At 37.7% G+C, this 22,272-nt stretch overlaps 1 protein-coding gene across 5 annotated transcripts in view; it reads right to left on the reverse strand.

Annotated features, from left to right (window-relative positions):
* The window catches only part of LOC119009501 (zinc transporter ZIP11-like), a 128,442-nt gene that overhangs the window by 105,516 nt on the left and 654 nt on the right, over positions 1–22,272 (reverse strand). For 4 of the 5 annotated variants that reach the window (XM_037080831.1, XM_037080829.1, XM_037080828.1 and 1 more), the window contains exons 2-3: positions 21,172–21,289; positions 19,652–19,690 (exon numbers count right to left, since the gene is read on the reverse strand). In XM_037080831.1, coding sequence (XP_036936726.1) covers positions 19,652–19,690; positions 21,172–21,279 — 147 coding nt within the window. In that variant the 5' untranslated portion in view covers positions 21,280–21,289. Of the gene's footprint in view, positions 1–19,651; positions 19,691–21,171; positions 21,290–21,514; positions 21,534–22,272 lie in introns of those variants that run through there. The other variant, XM_037080832.1, reaches the window with a different exon arrangement.

The following is a 22,272-nucleotide window of genomic DNA, read 5'->3' on the forward strand; positions in this document are numbered from 1 at the left end:
CCATTTTGGATACGTAAGGACATAAAGTCTGTGAGGGTCTGTGCAGCCTCATTCTGAATTATTCACAGTCCAAAAATGTGGAGCATGCTTTTAGACCTTCTACTTGACAGAAATGAGGGAGAAAAAACTATTTTACTCAGAGGACAAAATGAATCATTTGCCAATAACAATATGATTGAAATATAAATAAGTGTCTCTGTAGTTTATAGGGCTTACAGCTGGGATAGTCAATTTAACATGCTTGCAGCTCTTAACAGCACTGAGGGAGGACAGTTTGAAACGTGAGAATGCTGTTTTAACATGACATCACTTAACTCCACACAGATAATTCTTATCACCTTGGCTGATCTGAGGGCAAAGAGATGCAAAGAATCTAATTTTGCTAAGCGTAACTCTCTCTGGTCACAGGTCTCGCTGGCTGCTATTCAAAATCCAATTTTGTGGTGCAAATGCCTGACTATGTGAGGGATTTCAAGGCCAATAAGTAAATCTTACTTAAATCACCTGAGACAAAGTAGTCGAGAATGCAACCTACCTTTTTTTTTTCCATCTCCCTACTTTTTATGTTAATTTACTACCAGTATTCTGTTTTTTTCCTCATTTCCAGTCCATTTAACAATCTCTAGTTTCACTCATTAAGTGTGAATTTTACACAGCCTCGAGGCTATAGAAACACCTGTCTAACAGTAATGCCAGCACCCAATTACTGCTTTGTTTTCTCATTCAGGGCCAATCTTAAGCCTTATGGAACTCTTTTTACATATACATGTGGAGCATTCTGCCTCAGATGTAATATAATATGAACAATTGCCAGACTTGGAATTAATCTGCATATCGTATGTATGTATTAGCATAGGAATGTTCAGAGGCATTGTGCAAAACTGCAATCAGAAATAAACATAGTCATCATTATCATTTACTCTATTTAGCTGGTCTGACCTATATTGCCTGTGTGAACGGCATCTATTAAGCTCTCTTTTACTTGCACTTGCACAGGTCGGTCTGACCAAAAAAAGATATGCAATGAAGCATACACAACAACACACGATCCTAATTAGCCTGAATTTGTTTTGTACTGTTCATCTCGGAAACATACAAATAACAAACAACAGGGATGACAGCCAAGGTAATATCAGTCATTTTTAGCAACACTTGCAGCATGACTGTCTGTGTCAATTGGTTCTCCACTTTGGTTCCTCTTCCAACTGCTCTTGCCACGAACTTATGTCCAAACATTCAGTTTGTTGACTTTTAATCCAGATCTACCATTTTTGTTTGTGACGGACAGGGCTCATGATTATCAATTATCTCAATTTGAACAGTAATGATGCACAACTTGATCAGCCACAGCTATTGGCTGATGTTTATGTTAGTTTGATAGGTGGTCTCTGTAAAGGCTGATCAAAAGAGCATATCAGATGAACATGTGGGACAGTTTCTCTACACACAACTTAAATGCCATATTTTTCATTTACATTTAGGGCATTTAGCAGATGCTTTTGTTCAAAGCATTTGAAAGTAAGTCATACCCTGATGCCGGTGGCTGCCATGCAAGGTGTCGGCCAGCACATCAGGAGCAGTTTGGGGTTCAGTGTCTAGCCCAAGGACACTTTGACATGCAGACCATGGGAGTCAAACCAGCAATCTTCTGATAACAAGACACTCGCTCTACCCCTGAGCCAGAGCCACAGCCACACCCAGCCGCCAAAGCGTAGTGCAGGGCAGGAGGGGATGAACAGACTATTGCTAGGTAAATGACTATCTCGGGCAGATACGCTGATTCAGAAATTATACCATGGTACAGTTTAATTTAACTCAGATGGGTTCATTGGAAGGACCTTGCAAATATATAATGCAGATTAAACCAAGAGGGCATTGAGAACCTGTATTGAAATTGGCTTGGGATGCTAATAGCTAACAGGGCTAATAGCTTACAGCAGAATTAAACACACTGCAGGCCTGAGAGTTACAAGTAAACATTGAACTGCAGTTTAATTTGTCAACACAGCCAGTGTGAAGTAAAAGATGCACATCAACTTAGTACAGTTTGGAGGTCAAAGAGCTTTGAATTTAGAGTAACAGATCCCTTACATCAGTTAACATTTCACCAAATTTCTGTAAAGATGAAACATACAAGATACAGGCAGTGGAGCAGTAACTTCAGGGCACAAAGACTGAGAGAACTGAGATGACAGTATTTTCTGTGTGCTTTTTCTTGCAGATAAGTTTTAATTTTATTTTCAAATGTCTGTGGATTGTTTAAAATAAACAATTTGTTTCCTTAACATTTAATGGCGTTATTATTATGACACTAATAACTGCCCACCAGCCATAACAATTAAGGTAAAGAAACCTTGTTTTCATCGATGAATAATATTGGCCCCAAAATCCTGATTGGAGCACTCCCATGGCAAACATTTAGGTTTTCTTTTTTTTATTTATAATGAAGAGGGACTTTTTTGATAGATTCTATCCATCTTTGCAGCCTGAAACAGAAAGACACAATCATTTTTCCATCTTAATTATTCTTGTCAAAGTTTCGACAGGAAGACTAACAGCTAAATCAAACTACTCTCAGAACATCTAAAAATGCTCGTTTCATTAAAGACTCCTTTCTAGACACCATAGGGTGCTGTCCTTTTACAGTGCTTGACTGCAATCATCAAAAAGCATGTGCATTATAACCAATCCTGTAATTAGTGATTACTATGCTGAGAGTGGGGGTTCCATGTAAGCAATGAACATTAAAATCAGAAACCACCATTCAGTCATGTCATGGTTTCTTTCCCATATAGTTGGTCTGTGCATATGATGCTCATAGTCCTTGCATTTAAATAAAGATTTAGAAGAAGGAGATTGGAAGACAAGCTTTGGATGTAAACATGAAAAGCTGAAAAAACACTATTTCACCCTTGTAATCATTGGTTGATTACAAATAAAGCCAGATCATCAACCAAATTGTCCAAATAATTATTAGGTGAGCTGAATGTGTGGATAAAAGGGCAGAAAACAGACTTTGGAGATATGGAAGCTCTGATCTATGTGTCTGGAATGCTTTTTGTCTGAGGTGTGCTTTAATGTGTTGACATTAGAGTTTGACATAAAGTAAAATTAAATGATTCATTTAAAGGAAGCTCACCAATTGAAAATAAGCTTTAGGGTGGTGCTGCCGAGTTCTTTCCCTTTGCTGTGCAAAACAAAAACAAATAAAGAGTTGTAGTCTGTACTGTGGGGGATTCAATGCCTTTTGATTGCTTGAGTTCTTCCAGTTTCTAAAATAACTGCAGATTTTTTATCTTTTTTTATTTATTTTTTTGCCAGTGGTGGTTAGTGCTTCTATCATCTAATCACAGCCTGTGGCAAAATACGCTGTACAGGGAGTTTGATTGATTGCCAGGATAAAGACAGGCATAACGTGACTTGATTACTGCTCTACACAGAGGTTCTACTTCAAATGATCATTAATTGGTGCTGTGAAGTCCTTTGCATGCATGTCAAATAATACCTTCATTATGGGAGATTTGCAAACTATATCACACGTCTTCAGCTCACCATCTACACAATTTCTCTGTCCTTATCCCATTTGCTTTTCTGATAAACATTAGGCAAAACTGAGCCTCAAGGTAGCTTTGCTTAGATTATCCTCTCAACATGTGTGTGCTGCCAGTTGCATTGCTCTTTTTGCCCTATCCCCCCAAACCAGTGCAGCACCTCCCACTAAGGAGAAGATGTTTCCATACATTTTCCCTCTCCGATCACTTCATCTTCCTTCCTGACATATGTTCTACTCCATCCATCACTTATCAGAATTCATCGAACATCTGGCTTAAAATGTCCAAAGCCATCCACTTTCGCACACTTCATCTCAGAGCTTAATTGATCTCTCATCCTACACTTCATTGTCGATGTCATTCGATCTGAGCGTCCTCAATTTCTTGGCTCTCTGCAGGTCTCCCGCAATCTTCAAGGGAAAATTCAACAGTGCTTTTTTTGTTTGGTTGGGGGAATAGTATGAATGTTTTTCAAAAGGGTGGCTGTGTAATCAGTGGCCACAAATCTCAATCTCATTCCATGTGATTACACATTGAAATTACATGTATTTGGTGATTCCTTAAACAAACTCTGATAAAGAAACAGACAGTAAATACGAGATATTTCTTGCTCATGGTAAGTAAAAAAATCAATTGCTAACTTCTAGGTGACTGTGTCTTATATTAAGTGTATTTCTTACAAGAAACTATGATGAATATAGTTGGTAAGAATTTCTGCCGTATAAGAGCATACCTGACAAGAAAGTGTTCGACTGTAAAAATAAAAAAAAATAAATAAAAAAAAGAGGAATATTTTCTAGGGCATCTGCAAATTGCAAACCCTCAGCAACCCACCCTCCACCACAGATCAATAGATTAAATTCAAGGATGTGAAAGTAAAATCACTTTTGATTAGTCTTAAATTCAAACCTCAAAGTAAAAAAGTGGTGAAATTGTGAGAGTGCGTGTGCATGTCTCTGAGTGCATGCATGCGTGTGGTGCAGAGCCATCCTTGTCAAGTATACCCTCAAAAAGAATGCATAGTGGAGGCAAATGGATGATCAAATGAAACGGGAGGTAAAAGCCAATATAGTGGAAGGTCTCGCACTAAGCTGAGTGAAATTTGGAAGCGTATTTCTTCTTCTTGAGACCCTTTTCATACATTCATAGAGATGAGGGCTCATCTCTATCTCTGGCTTTGTTTTCCAAATACAATGACACATTCAACACCAGAACTAGGAGACATCTGATTTGTTTTCTATCACTAAATTCAGGATATAACTGCGAGAAATCATCAATTGTGAGCACTGAGGGAGAAAGGTTTAGAAAAAAGGGAGACTCCTGCAAAACCTGGAAGTGTTGGCAGGCATGACTAATAATCTACAGCCATGCTAGCTGTGCTTAGAGCTGAACGCTAACGTAAGCTTTCCAACATGCTCACAATGGCAGTGTTAACATGCTGATAGCAAGTATAACATTTATTTTATGTCAACCATTTCAGGTTAGTGTGTTAGCATTCTAAAAAATCCTAATTAGCACTAAACACAACTTCATCCGAGGTTGATGGTATTTGGACATAAATCGAAGCATTGGAAAATTTAAATTTTGAACTGATGATGGTGCAATAATACTAAGATAATCAAAATGTCTCCCAAATTCGATAGTGATCAGTACAATTTAAGAGCCATCTGCCTGAAACTTTGCACACAGAATCTCCAGATGTGTCTGATGAAAAGTTGTCCAAAGAATTTTGCCAACATCAAATTTGATTCAATCATTCCTGAAGTCATCCAGAGGCTCTGTGCCAAATGTGGTGCAAATTGGCCGATAGGTGGCACTATAACGGATGTAAATGCATTTTTGCCTTTAACCTCCACATTTTTAAGAACACATTCATAAACATCATATTCATGTACTTCCCGAGTACAGCTAGGTTTTCTGACGTAGGCCCCGCACACTTCTGTTGCACTTTTCCTTTGTTAAGTCACCACACACTAATCAACATAAGTGCATTTTTCCTTGTCACTCTTATTTTTTGTTGTAATAATAGAAATGTAACGAAACAGTATTGATGGGGGGTCACTCCTGAGGCCAGCCATATAGTTAAGTAACGATTGGTCAAAGTGGGCATGATTTAGTACAACAAATCCAAATCGGCACACATTCAGCCTTTTGCACTTCCAGTGCACTTCCCATTACAGCGAATACCACGGCTCAGACGTCGGCCTGTGCCCTCACTTTTGCCCCGAGCCTGTCATCCTTTGGGGCAAACTTCCGAGGGCTCTGCGGTACGCTGGGTCCGAGTCGCACGGGGGGGCTTGGCCCCCGTTCATAACTGCTTGCAGTTTTAGTTATTTTTTTTTCTATTTATCTTGTTTAACTTGTATATATTGTATCATTGTTATATATATACTAGGATTTGTATCTTACTGTCTATATTTATGTTTATTAGTCTAAACAAAGAGCTGCTAACTGTGTTTCGTTGTCTCTGAAACAATGACGATAAAAATCTATTCTATTCTATTATATTATATTCTAATCTAAACAATTAGTGCTGTATCGAAAACTCAGAAGGGTCATCTGCAGTCTGAACCATGAGGATCAAATCCTAGAATGGCGCATTATAGCAGTAAAACATATAGAAGCATATGCACACCTTTTCTTAATTATATGTTAAGCTTCTGACAGCTCTGCATATCTTAAAATACATAAAGGCTATGTGTGTGCATCCCTGGAATTGAACATCCATGTTCCTTTATTGATCAAAGGATCAAAGTCTTAAAACGAATGCTCACATCCTACTGACTTCATCCAAACCTTAGAGGACATTCGATTTTGCTCCTACTCTGCTTGTGCACAGGGGACAGAGAGATTAGTCCAAAGCTATTTGAAGACCAAAAGAAAAGAGCATCTTGACAGATGTTAACTGTCCACGGAGAATTGCCTGGAACGAGCTCGAGTAAAAATACAAGATATTGCCCTCTATGGTTTTGGTGATATTTGAAGCACTTTTTTTAGTGTCAAAGATTCTAATTGTATTTGACCTTATTTACAAAAGGGCCACACCAAGATGCTTAGAGATTGGCGGAAATGTAAAACCACTGTGAACTGCATTTGAGGCGTTCCTGTTTAAAGGTGCAATATAAAAGGGAAGTTCATACAAAGTACAAACTCTGCACCTGACTTATCACTGCAGTGTTGCAGAAGAAGCTGTGTCTTGACATCTAGCAAAGGAAGGTAAAAAAATCAGCTACACTGTTTTATCATATACAGTAGGAGAAACTAAAGTGAAGCACCGTAAACAGTAAGACAGACTAAAAGAACTCATCGGTGACAGACACAGTGAGGGAGCTGTGAGACACCCCCTCAATGTACCGGTGAAGCAATTACGGTTAAATAGGCAGCATAATTAAGAGGGCTTCAATGATCTGAATCATCACTTGAGTAGACCTTGAGTTGACTCACATTTTGCCTGATGAATCAATGCACTTCTGTTTTGTTTTAAAGCAATGCCGGAGCAATGGCATTGGCTTGCTGTAAAGCTTGCAGTCTCAAAATGATCACAATCTCCAAAACTGATGGAATGGAAGCTTAGAAAGTCGACAGAAATGGAGGGCAGTGTGAAACCAGGCAGAGTGGCTCCAATGTCTTGTGATGACAGTGTCATCAAAGCACCAAAGACCAGAATCTGCCAATATCATCATCATCATCGTGATTACTACATTATTATACGAGACCATTCCCATCTTTGGACTCCGCCTTCATTTTGATCCCAGCTACACACCTATGAATTTCATGACTGTATCTAAATTGTATGTAGTGTGTGGACAGACAGACAACCAAACACCCATCAAATTAATCAAAACTTCTTTGTTAGTTCCCACACAGACTCTCAAAGTGAAAACATCATGGCTGTCACAGCTGGTAACAATGCAGCATCACAAGTGAAATGCAGGTCCAAAACGAATACTTCACTACAGAAACGAGATAATTGTGTCCTGTCACTTGTAACCAGAGAGAACACATTATGCTAGTGCATGTTTTGTGTTTCCATTCTAAGGCTTTTCCAATGAGCACATACAATGTCTTTTCCTGTAAAGGTTAGACAAAATTACCTGCAGGTCAAAAGCATTTGCATTCTAAGCACTAAGCTAATAAACATCCCACAGCACTTAGAGTTAGAGGCTAGAATTAGAAAGTTACAATGTGCTAATTATGGTCAGTTTTCCTTTTTGTAATCTGAGTATCAACATAAAACATACAGAGACCACATATGACATTAGCCACATATTTATTAAACAAATGAATCATTCTTTCATCTAAACTAGGGGCTGAAATAATGACAGTTTACATTTTCAATTAATCTGTAGATTGTTTTCTTGATTGGTTGATGACTTGTTTGGTCTTTACAAACTCATATAATGTTGATCAGTGTTCCCTTAAGCCCAAGAACATGTCCTCAAATGATTTATTTGTCTCCAACCCAATCATAGAGAGAAAAGAAAGGAGTTAATATTCAGATTGAAGACGCTGGATTCACAGAAGTTTGTAACTCACTGATCATTAATCAAAGCAGTTGTCAATAAATGTAACAGTTGAAAATTATTTATCATTTATTATTACTCTGACAATTACTTTCCTGATGATCCACAAAATGCCAAAAAATGGGAAAATTGCTCATCATAAATGTATTTTGATTGATTAATCAAATAATCAACGAACTGTTGTACCACTAGTTTCAACAGTCTTCTCTCCTTCCATTGCAGGTCAAAAGATTACATTCAAGGGAAAAGCTTCTCTAGAAGGGCATGTCCAGAGGTCTATTTGTGGAAGGAGATGGTCTCTCAGTCTTTTTTCTTGTCAAGATTTTCTCTGGCAATCTCCGGTTCAAAGACCTTTCTCACAAACTCACCTCTATAACCTTTAGGCTGCTATAAAGGTGCCTGAGAGGATAGAATTTAACAGAGAATACTGAGCAAATGTCATGGGAAGAGGAGTAGTAAACCAGAAGCTTCTCTGCCCTATTCACAGCACTATGCTCATGCTTGCGGGGATATCAATTACAATTAAACATGATATACAGTTTCTGTGAATACTAATGTAATCATTGACATTCGGACAATTTTCCAGTTACAGTATGTAATGCCCTGGGCTGGTTTAAGTATGATGTAAGAGGCATACAGCCTGCAGCTCTCCATCATCCCAGGATAAAGTCATGTCTTACAATTGACTTAAAGTAGCGAGAAAAGCAATATGTGAGCATGATGACTCTTTATGTTATCTAATCAATTTGCCTTTTCTTTTTCCTTATGCTGGATCTTACAGTGAATTCCCAGGATTCTGTTAGTTTGATTTTCGCTCAGCCACACAAAGCAATACAATAACCATGTTTATTCATGTAGAAAGTATAAGGATATTGTATACACAGCTGCAGTAATCTGCAGTGTGACATCATGATTACTGTACTAATACTGCACTGTCCGCAATGGAATGTTACTAAACACATTTACTCAAGTACTGTACTTCTGTACAATTTTGTGGTATTTCCATTTACTTCTTTCTAATATTTCTGCTCCACTACATTTTTGAGCACACCTGGTACTTGCTTCAATACATTTATTTGGCAGATGTAGGTACTTGTTACTGTGTATTTTGCATTCTCCATTTACAAATCTTTATTTTCAAAGATTAATTACTAAAACACAAAAACACCAATTCTGACAATGAGAAAAATGCTGAAAATCAAATCCGACAATCAGGTCACCCATTGTATGTGTGCATGTATATAGGTGCATGTAAATATACAGCCTTCAATTACAGCACCCAGTTCATGTGCCCCATGCATGTAAGTTTGATGCTGTAGTTATCCCTCTACCATCACTCTTGGAAAACACATACTCACACCTAAGCAACTAAATAGGTCAACTGCTAGTCACTCCCAAAGCAACTTATATAACCGTTCCCAAACTGGTTTGCTGACTGTTGTGGCATACCAGTGACGGGCGTACCAGACCTTCATTGTAAGACCTTCAAAAGTTCTTGGTTAAGTTTAGGACAACATCGTGTCTTGGGTTAATATAACTTTACATTATTAGGTAACTTCTGTTAGGATGTGACTTCACTATGTAAGTAAACTAAAATAACTCACCATTTAATTTATAATACTTTGCCCAACCTTTCATAGAAGAAACGTCAACATGGGTTGCAATGAGCTGCTTTCAAAATTGCCGTTTTTGGTCATTTTTGAGATTAGGATTAGCTTTTTCTGAAAGATGGGTCTGAAGATGTGCTTTACCCGAAAGACTGGGATAGACCTCCAGTAAGTGATGTGACTGAATGTTTTTTTTTAAACACAAAGCGGGATGTTTTCATGAACCTAACCAAGTAGTTTATGTGCCTGAACCGGTTAAAAAGTCAATTTATGTTATACTATGTGAAATGTTTGTTTGCAAGCTCTAATTTGGAAGTCATTGCAGATGCTACATTACTTTTTTTGATAACCTGTCTTGCCAGAAAATTACTTCTGATACTTAAGTGTGTTTAATATCAGATACTTCACGAGTAATAAGTACTATCTGTATGTGTGACTTTTTACCAAAGTAATATTCTGACACATTATGTTTTGAGTACCGTAACACCATGCACTGTTTGTGAAAGAGAAATTAAGGGAAATTTACTGGATTCCTTCTATTTCCATGAACAAATGAAACCAAAGTTCAAGAATGAATGGTTAATAAATCATAATAACAAACCATTCCATGCTGAGATAGTTCTTGTAGAGAATCTACTTTAACCTTAAGTACAGAAACGAAGAGTGGGCAGTAAAAGTCATTAGCAAGTAATGTGGCCAGCTGACAGGATAATCAGAATCTCTAGCCAAAATCATTTACATGCCACACGAAGCACGCTACACCTCCAGCACATCAAGAATAAACAATGTTGTGCACATTAAAACATGGCCCCATATCCTCTTCCTGCAATCCGTCTTCCCCCTCACACCTCATTCAATCACAGTTTCTCCACTTATACATATGGCTCCAAAGCCCCTCAACGCTGCTGTCTGATATTGACTAGTGAATTCAGGTACTTCACCGCAGTCAGAGAGACACTTGTGATGGAAAGGTGGAAGAAGGAAGGCTTGAGAAAAAATGTTAATTTGTAATTCCATATGTCTTGTATGTATCCAGAGAGGAAGAGCGGAACCTTGATAATTAAGGCACTGTAAGACGCTATTCTTTGAGGAATATAAGCAAGCCTTACTGGTCCACACAACAGAATATAAATACAAAGAAGGAGCATCTATGGTGTCCGTATGTTCTGAAAATATACATGCACATGTGGATAAAATACTGTAAACATTATTGTTATGGTTTTGCTGTTTCCCAAAATAGAAACAAGATATTGAAATACTGTTAAAATAAATGATCTATTCTTTTCCAGTACATGCAAATAGTTATGCTTTGATTGCACTCTAGTCTTCATAACTTAGAGATACAACCAGACAGAACTCATTAGGTATTCCTGAAAGCTACCATCTACGCCTCAAAAATGCCTCATGGCAACAGAACTGATGCCCATATGGACAAATGCCTACACCGCTTCTACAATACAGCTTCTTCAGGCTCACTTTAAACCTCTGTGCACAGAATGACAAAAATAAGTGAAGAGTCTTTTGAAGGTGGTGTGGGCTGAATACTGTTAAAGATAACACCTTCAGAAAATCCCACATGGCTTGATAACATCAAATGCAGTTTATTGGCAAATTCCCTCTATTTCACACTGGGTCAGGCGATATACAGGCCATTTGTTTTTGTTTAAGCACATGAATTACATTACATAAATCTTATTGTCACCTATGTGGGCAGGCAACCATCTGGAGCCAGAAAATGACATGCGTTAAAAAAAAGTTCTGGAGTGACTAACTTTCTCAGGGTAATTAGGCTGCCTATTCAGATTCCTCATCCATTCTCCTTCCATCAAAGGGCCAGACTAAATTTGACTGTATTTTAAATGGCAGCCACAGGTAACAGAGGCACTGTTTGGGTGATTACTTTGTTTCTGGCAAAGAAAGCTCTACATTACCTGCTGTTTGATTTTTAGATCAAAGATTTTGGACTCATGTTTTTGCAGAACAAAACAAAGTCTACAAAGTGGTTATGGGATTACAATGGTAAGAGCGCAACATAGGATTATAACAGTACATTACAGGGGTGTTAAGAATCCACAGTTGGATTTGAATTTTGATTCAGAAGGTCCAGTGTATAGAATTAAGTGGGATTTAGGGGCTGAAATTAAATACAACCTTTACAATTATGTTTTAATTTGTTCATAATCAAATGAAACTGAGAAATGTTGTCTTTTCTTTACCTTAGAATGAGTCTTTTATTCTTATAAAATGGAGCAGCCTCTTTCACGGGGGTACGCCCTGTTATGCTGCCATGTTTCTACAGTGGCCAACAGTGGGCAAACCACACACTGGCTCTAGAAAAAGGCCTTTCATGTTTTTTGTTTTTTTTTAATATTTTTAGAGAGGAGCATAGAGCACAGTGAGGGCGTTCACTTCATTTACACACATGCTACCTTCCCTCTAAGGGGACCACTAGGCCAGAATCAAAGACAGAAACTGAATATTTTATGTTATCCATCCAAAATGTGCATTTACTTTGACTATAAGGACCTGTTGTCTGAACAAGAGGAGAACATATCTGAATCAGACTGTGAAAACATTAGAAATCAACACACGCAAAGGAAATTGCAATCGGATCATAAATAATAAGTACGGCATAAAGCTGAACATTTGTTTGTTATCACTGTTAAAATCTCCCCCCCTATGGACCGCATCACAATGTTTGTTTACAATAACCTCTGGGTAGAAAACCCCCACACCACACATAAGCTTACATACATTTTAATTGTCATTTCTCATGATGTTGTTGAAAGTGTATATATCTAATTACCGGTAATCTAAAATACATTTGATGCTCTTATATCTAATTAATAAAAACACTTACTGTTAACATTGTTGGGCCACAGACAAAAGAAAATTACAGCTTTAGTTTGCCCCAAACTAGCAGTTAGTGCTGGATTCCATGCTGCTGTGTAGATATCAAAGAAGAACAACAAAGCAAAACAAGACGCAAGCACAGCAGAACTGACAGATAGCTCAGGCCATCATATTATTCTATGTATTTTTAAATGTTACCGTATAACACTATTAAACAGGTTTGCCAATTCCACCAAAATCTCCGCAATGCAAACCAATGGCCACTTTTCTATTAGCATGTAGCACTGTTGTTGTTATCCCGACGTTAATGATTCAGTCTATATGACTTCTTGTTATCACACTTCACACTTTGGTTGAGAGATGACAACTAACCAGTTTCCTTTTACAACTGAGCACAAAGGCAAAAGATATGGCTGGTAACTAAAATATATATACAGAAAATAAATAAGGGGAACCTTGTGATTTGAAAAAAAAATATCTTGATACAAATTACATCCTACTGACTGGCTTCCACTAGCTCATTATAGTGCAGCATCTTTTACTGGGGTTTTCATCCATGTGCATTTATGTGATGCTTTGGTTCTGCAGTTGTTCTACCCTCATAGTCTATGCTCATTTGTGCGTCATGTGGACTCAGGCCATACAGCTGGAACATCAAGACTCATGCATGCATAACCACTTACATGTGTTGACATTGTGGTATAAATTAATTTAGTGTTTTCATTTATGCTCGGATCAATGATTTTATTAACATAAGTGTCCGTGACACAGCCAGAAGCCACACATTTTTCAATTCTGTGGCAGTAAATAAATGATTATGTGTGGTATTAGATCTCTGATGCACAGAAAACACAAAGTTGTGACATCCTACTTCTTTAGCAATATTAACTCCTTGATGCATATTAAACATCAATTGTAAAATCAATTTTTTACAGTGTTTTTGTGGGTAGACTGATGCTATGCCTTATACTGGAATAGTATAGGATAATTCCTATTCTAGGGTAGTAATATGTGTGAAAGGAACAAACACACAACTCTTGTGACCCAGTTAGGAACCATAAACTTTGGAACTTGTATCATCTGGAGATTAAATTCTGGGAGGCGTGCACCTTGTCTGCTGAAGAATAAAACAATCACTGATCTCTTACAAAGCATAACACAGTATACTGCTATTTCTTCCAATCACAAGGAACAGAAACACCTACTACAACTCATTTGTATTGGCTACCACTTTTTAAAGAAAACATGTTATTGGCCAGACTACATTCACTGGCAACAGTTTGTTCCAGTGGAGCGGGTAGTGTGACGTTATTACACAGCAGTTAAACTTATTCGCCAATGAAAACGGTTTGTACAAGTTTGTAATACGTAAAAAAAACAGCTGGAGTCAGCTTCATAAAGTGTGTGTGGAGGAATAACTGTCACGTTGCGTCAAGTGAGCCCTAAAAAATGACCCAAAATAATAACTTGAAGAAACAGAGAACTGGGGTTAAATGTTGCCCATTAGCGTCATTCACAGTAACTGCTTTCTCTAACAATTCTGTCCAAGTATAACCAACAGTGTCATTGCCTAAAAAATGGCAACCGAGGTAGTACTGGATGGAAAGAGGGAAAGAAGTAAGATAGAATAAAATACATTATCATAAGCTATCATTATTTGCCTGGAATCACAGCGAAACGTGTTCATGATGTGATTTTCTGCTGTTATAAAGACTCTACAGCATGTCAGTGTGTGCTGTCCATCTGTGTCTGAATCTGTGTATGTGTGCGTGTGTGTGTGCAATTGTTGTTAGATTCAGGGCTTGTGAGCTAAGGGGGGACAACAGATGTAAAGCACAACAACAGAATGGCATCTGAATCACATGAGAAGCGAGAGCCATGACACATGCATGTCATGGAACACCCACCGAGAGAGAGAGAGAGAGAGAGACACACACACACACACACATGCCATTTATCTTTCATGTAAGCCTTAGAAGTATTGTGCAGGACCTGACTATGGCTATGCTGCAAGGAATAATGGTTTTGTGGCTGGGGTTGAACTTGAGTGCACGCTCTGCTACTGTGTGAATACCTGACGTGTAAAACATAGTGTCATGACCACTCAAATGCATATAGAACATGTGCATATAGTACGTTAATATGGAGTTCTCATAATTTTATCACACCAGCCCTGTCTCCAAGATGAGCTGTGACTGATGCAAAATCCCACTGCACCCCTTAGCCCCATCTTGCGCTTTCACGCCTAGGGGTAGGGCAAAGTGTAGGGGGTACATGGCCCCCAAACAGATGTTTGTCAGGGGTACACTTCAAAACAAGGGATGATTTGTGATCTTTTTCTCTGTAACACCCATAAAACAATCCTAGTTTGCTGAGGTCACTGTAGCTAACTAGCTAGCTGGATAACAGTACATTATAACGTTTCTTCAGGAACATTGCCGTCATGTTTGCTACACATTTGGCATGGGGAGAAGCAATAAAAACAGGCTTTTCTCACGAAATTGTCTGCAAGCAGGAAGTGTTTGCGAGCAAAAAACACATTCCTATTGGTGGAAAACAGCCCCACACCAGCCAATCACAAAATTATATGGCAAATCTCGTGATTTGGTTGCTGAGGAACAGGTGGAAGTTGTGGGAGGGACGGCGGCAGAACAGTGACGGCGACAGTGACAGTGATAGAGACAGTAATAGAGATGGCGAGTTTTGAGAGTTGAGAGATTTGTGACATATAGCATGTTTGGAGTTATTGATTTGCTTTGTGAGTCAAAACAATGAGGAGACTCCTGAATGTTGAGCAGGCAGGGAGGAGCTGAGGAAGACCTGAGCCTGAGGCACTGCCTGCATTTAAATGTAAATAGCTACATATAACTTTGTAAATTTCAAAAACTTATGCACAATTTTAACAAACAACAATTTGCATTTGCATTCTAAGTAATAAAATTGGTTTGTTAAACATATTTGTGGTTTTCACAATTAAAAAATTAACTTTTTCCTACTCTGTTATATTTTTTTGTGATTTTAGTTCCATTGTGTTAAAACAAGCTGTAACCATTGACTGATGAAGCCCCTCTTTCCAATCTGTCTTTTCATCATAGTATATCTCTAATGCATAGATACAAATGTCATCAAAAATAATTTGAATGAACAGAGGTCAATAATATAGTCAGCGCCATGATACATTGTTCACTGTGTTAAATTGAAATAAACTTGAATGTAACATCTTTATTTGTACTCACTAGTCTGAGTTTTGATGTAAAATTGTTAGAAATGTGGAAATGGAGTAATAATCATACATTATCATCCTTGAGCTGCTGAACTCTACTGCACTCTTTACAATAGAAATCCGGCAAAGCTAGCGAGCATTATTTGTGGCCATGAGTGGCTTTTTGATGGCGGTTTCTTCTTGGAATCATTTACTGCAGTGTATTGTTATTGTGCTGTCTTTTCTGAGATTGCTAAAACTACGTAAGCTAGCAGTCTGCAAACTTGATCTCTCAAGGGGGGGGTCTTACTCGGTGTTACAGTGTGTTAGACCATGGGTTAAATTTACACCAGAATATCCCTTTAACTTCTATCTTATAGCCACTGCTCAGATAAACTCTTTTAGATTTCAGACTAAGGTAAAAGCTTGTCAGACTGAATTGTGTGTAATGGCTATGCTTCGCACCATTAAAGTAAGATACTTTGAGGGTAAAAGGAGAGGAAAAAGTGATTTAAAGAATGATTTAAAGAATTCCTGAGTCCACTAAGCCCTATCTAGGACTGAATATATAACTATCAATTCATAATGTGTAACATTCCCTTACTCAGTATCTGCCTCCGTTCTTTAAACTGGCTCCTACTATCAGTCTGACCTTGTTTAACTGTCCATCTGCAGCCAAGGAGTAATCCCAAGGCTGGTCAGGACATTCTTTGAAAATGGCATAAAAAGAGAACCACTCTGCACCCCCCCCCCCCCCCTTTCCACCTCCCGTCTATCCACACAGGATTTTTTTTCCTCAGAAACTGATACAGCTGAAAAGTTAAATTTTGTCCAATATAAAAGCCACATGAAGCAGCAATCTTGCTACCTGGAACAGCAAGATCTCAGATCCACAGCATCAGTGAGTGTGCAGGACTGGTGTTTACAGCCAGCATTCAACAAGCACAAAGTTGGCTACTTTCAGCAGCAGCACATAATCTTATATACCCAGTAATAGCAGTATAACAGTTTATTGTGTTTTCTTTTCAGTAATTAGGTACAAACATAGACAATTACAGTTACATACAAACAAAACTGAACCCAAGATAGACAGATTATTCATCAAAAATGAAGTCAGAGAGGTTCTTCTAACTGTCCTACATTTGTGCATTCTGCTATGCCACCAGCTACAGTCATCACTGTCGTAATATCTACAGGATCATCAGGGACATAACCTTACGTATAATATGCAGGGAACAGTATGAAAAATTTAGTTTCTTATTAAAATAAATTACTGGAAAAGCATATTATGCCAACAAGCAGCGGTAAAATTAGAGAGACTATGCCAGTTTGTATGAAAAATTCATAGTATTCATGTTGAGTGGCTAAGTTAATAAAAAATATATTTCAAAGAGATGTGTGTCTCACAAAATCAGAAATAAGTGCGGCAAATGTTTGACCAAAGCAACCCTCAGCTCGTTTCAGTCTATATCTTAATTCATTTGAATGTTTAGGAGCATCAGCACAGCATGGGACGTCACTGTGAAGCTGTTAAGACCAAAACAGAGATAAGTGAGATGGGGTTGATTGAGATTAGATATATCCTTTCTGCCATTCTCTTACTTATGGAAGTGTAGACAAGCGCTAGTCATGTGTCTTTAGTCTTGTCAACTGAGCCGGCAATTATAGACAAACTCAGAATCACTAGGAAAAATCACATTTACAGTTTCAAGGGGATAACAAAACACATCCATTTCACAAGATTACTTATAGCTGTCTACATGCAAGAGTTCTGAACTGTAAAATCTAATTAATGAGAAAGTTTTGTTGATTTCTGAGTGACTATAGGTACTATATATATACACTCTATATCTTGAAGTAAAACAACATGAAAAATATTTATCTGTATTGCAAACTAAGTGCAGGTTATTTTAAAAAATTGTTCAATGTTAAAGTTACCTGTATAGACAAGGCACTTCTTTCAATTTTTAAAGGGCTTGCAACACTTTTTAGCTGGAATACTAAATTAAGAAGTTCACTGGTCTGGAGCTTTGATATAAATTAGCCTTGGGCTTGGTGGTGTACCCTCTGTTAATACACATAGAGCAACAATTAGGGCCAGAGCAGGTCTTTACCTTTTACACAGCATTTTTACACAGCATCTATGGACTCTCCTGACACAAAATTCTTAAAATAATTGTGATAGTCCATTACTCAAATTATCAAATAACAACTTCCTGTACATTTTGCTCAAAATACAAAGTGTTGCATATCTCCACATTGGTCTGTCCGAATGACATGAAACCCAGGTAACTACTTCCCCATGAGCCACTAAGGCTCTGTGAAAAAAATGATAAACTTACTTTTTCAAACTCCTCCTAGGCCATTTGATCTGCAACAAACTTTGCAAGTTGCATGTGTGGACAAAACTTATCAAAAACTTTCACCTACGTCAAACCTGGTGGCGCGGTCCATTTTGATGCTTCGCAATAAAACCATCATCTCATTATAACTTTCACATACAATTTGCCATGTACTCCAAATTGCTCAAACATGTAGAGGGTCTTGCCCTGAATACATCTACGCAGCACACCACAACGGCAACATGCCCCGACATGCGTGGACTACGAGGGCCTATTCATCGCTTTAATTCTATATGAACTTCAAAGCTGCATTAATCAACATTAGGGCTGGTGCAATGCGTCAACATAATCAATGACAATCAACAACCAAAACTGGGGGACAAGATCGTATTAAAGTTAAAAGTGAAACTTAATGCTACACAAAAATGTCTGTTGAGTTCCCTCTGTAGCATTTATCCATGCTGACTAAGATGTCGTCTGGATCGCCAGCTTATGTGATTGGCCACTGCAACATGACATCAGGCTGATTTTCTCCAAAATTAAGTTGTTTACTTTTTGTCCCCACCTAAGCGTAATATAAGGATCACACAGGTTACCACTTGAGACTGAGCAATTTTTTGTCAGGGAATAATGCCCTGCAGTGCATACTTGTACGTACTACTACATAATTGTTTGTTGACGATTGAAAATGATTGAATAAAATATCGAGAAATGAACAAAAAAAATGGTATTTTAGGTACATTTTTTGTTATTTTTTTGAGTAAAAAAAAAGAATAGATTAATCCAAAAAATAATCGACAGATTACTCAAACAAAAAAGTATCATTAGGTGCAGTGAATGGTTGGACATGAATTTGCTAGTTTGAAACACAACTCCATATGAAAGCTGATGTTGCTACATGTCAGTCTTCTGTTTGCAGCTTGTTATGCTGGGGGAAAAAAAATTAATGCAGGTTTAAAGAGGCTTATGGTTATCTAAAATCTAAGGAGTAAAGTCGAACCCTCTGTACTGCTCACCTAACAAAATATCTGTCAATGGTTTTCATATTATATCCCTATTCTATGAACTTGTGTGAACAGCCATGTCGCTCCCACTAGAGATGTAATATAAGATAACTTCCATGGGTTTAAAAGCTTAAAGAGCAATTTCACTACTGTAATAGGCATCACTTCACACTTCTGGCTATGCCAGTTTAGATTTGCTTCTGACTACTCAGTCTGAGACACTTGATAAATATTGGCTGTGAACTGTTGCCCCCTTAGGAAATCAAAAAGGATAACTGTAATAGCCAGATAGTGGGGTTTAGGGGATGCATTTTCTATCACAGCATAATACATCTTGAGACATGATAGGGCCAAGAATTCCTTCTGGGGAACACTTATCTCATTTTTTTATGAATTACTGCGGCGTCTGGAAGTGTCAGGCTTTGTCTGTGTCTGGAAGAAACTTAGCCTGCTGCACTGAAACGTCCAACAAACCCTAACATTGCAGCATCCTCCTACCTGCACTGTGGGGGTGTGTGTGTGTGTGTGTGTGTGTGTGTGTATGTGTGTGTGGTTTAGTTATAACTCACCCCTGCTGCAAAGCCTAAACTTCCATCCAAGATGCGCTTCTGAAAAGAGCAGACCAGACAAAACAGACTGTCAAACCTCTTACTGATGACATGAGTGGCAAAAATGCAATATGACCTGTGAGTTGCAGATATTCAGTTACTGGATGAAAACAAAACAAAAATCAATTGTATGTATGTATGTATGTGTATGTGTGTGTATATATATATATATATATATATATATATATATATATATATATATATATATATATATATATATATGTATATGTATATATGTGTATATATATATATATATATATATATATATATATATATATATATATATATATATATATATATATATATATATATATATATATATATATATATATATATATATATATATATGTATATGTATATGTATATATTCATTTGTAAGCTTGACACCACTGCATTTCCAGATAAAGTGACATGACATACGATTGAAAATTAAACCAAAAGAAATGTAAAGTTGTACACACATATATATATATATATATATATATATATATATATATATATATATATATATACACACACATATATACATATATATATATATATATATATATATATATATATATATACACACATACACATACATACATACATACAATTGATTTTTGTTTTGTTTTCATCCAGTAACTGAATATCTTATGAATTATATATTTGATATTTGTCACTTGCAGCTGTGGTGTAATAGCTTGAGGTGTTTCAGCCTCATTTTTCAGTTGTCTGTCCAATACGTGTCTGGCCAGCTGTCCACACAGGCAGGCAATGAAACAGGCCTATATTAGGTGTATATTTACATTTCAATTAAATTTTTCTGTTTTATGCACATAACAGCTCTGAGTGCTGTCAAAACACAGGTGACTTCAATACTGTGCCTGGACACTGTGTAGACAGACAGCTTTCGCTACGTGGGCTGTGTAGATATTATATAACATTAACAACCTACACATTTGACACTTTGGGAGATCGGCTTATTTAATTACTTGCCAAGAGTGAGGTGAGTCATGTCGCTCGGTTAAATCTTAAGTTTTAGCCTGGAAATGGTTACCTTCACTTAACAAAATATTGGAAGCAGGACAGAAAACAGCTAGCCTAGGTCTGTCACCAGCATCTCTAGAGGTATTAAATCCATGTTTTAAAAAAAGTGAGTCGGCAATGATTTTTAATCTGACTTGTGTTAATTAGAAGATGCTGGTACAATAGGCGTACTGTTTTACTTTTTTTGACAGGGCCAGGCTAGCAGTTTTTCACCTGTTTGGTAAGCTGTTTGATCCCCTTTGTGGGACAAATAAAGGATTACGGTGTTTATCTTCAAGTCTGACTGCTAAGCTACACTAGCCAGCTGTTGACTCCAGCTAAATCTTTAACATACAGATGTGGGAGCGGTATCCTCTCATCTAACTCTTGCAAAGACAGCGGGTAAGTGTGTGAACCAAAAAGCCAATGTGCGAAGCATTCATTTAGCCTTTGTCTGAAGACTGGGTTAATACCTGTCGGCTGGAGAAAACAAACACCAGAGCTGCTCCGGCAGCAGTCAGACCCCAGGTGAACAGAGTCCCCAGCAGGGCCTGGGTCATCGGGCTGTAGCCTTCCAGCATGGTGCCAGACCTGTACAAACATACATTCACCCCAACTTAACCCACAGCACATTCATACTATATTATATTTGAAGATGTGGCACAACATATGGTTCTTGTCTTTCCAAGAACTGTCCTCTTTTAGAAGCTGGTAAAGTATTTGACATGACATAAAACAGTACTAAGCTTATAGGTTTGATTCCCAGGTAGAGACAAGAATGACATCAGACCAACAGATCCAAAACTTTTAAATTACCTTAATCTGATTATTCTTTACTTAAATGGTGTGCCTTTAAGCCCCAACATTACCAGTCTGACACACACCCGCTGTGTCTGTTTCAGCACACGACAGAACAAATAATGTTCAAATCCTGTTTGCTCAGGAGTCGAAAATCCTGTACCGTTCCATTTGCATATGCGTTGCCCAACCCGGTAGGGTTGCCCCATTACACCTCAATTTGTACATAACACAGCCTGAAAATGCAGTATGTTTTCAAATGTGAATGCTTTGTCATGTTTTCATTTATACTGAAAAACAGTTAAACTGTAGATACATTTTAAAAATCAAACCATTAAAGTGACACGTTCATGTTAATCAACCCCCTACATTTTGTTTATTTTGGGAGTCATCGTGTACGAGTTTGCTTCAAGGCACGTCGAAGTAACTTGTTAAAATGGGATGACAGTTGATTTTTTACATAATGTATCTGTAGCAGCACAATATCACAAGAGTTGTAAAGTCAGCAAAACTGACTGGGTCACGTCATTTATAATCTCCCTAAAATGTGCTAAAAATTTGATAACAGCAGCCACCAGGAGCTTCTGCTTGGTGAGGCTGAAGCCACTAACACCTGTCAGTACTGATATGAGCTGGGATGAATTCAGCTTGTGTGCTTTCTTCTGTCACATGTTACATGGTGTCACTTTGAAGTAGCTTAAACTGGCAACTTCTCCCATTGTGACTCCTGGGAATATATATATATATATATATATATATATATATATATATGCATG

Source organism: Acanthopagrus latus, chromosome 20 (assembly GCF_904848185.1).
Source record: "Acanthopagrus latus isolate v.2019 chromosome 20, fAcaLat1.1, whole genome shotgun sequence".
NCBI lineage: Eukaryota > Metazoa > Chordata > Actinopteri > Spariformes > Sparidae > Acanthopagrus > Acanthopagrus latus.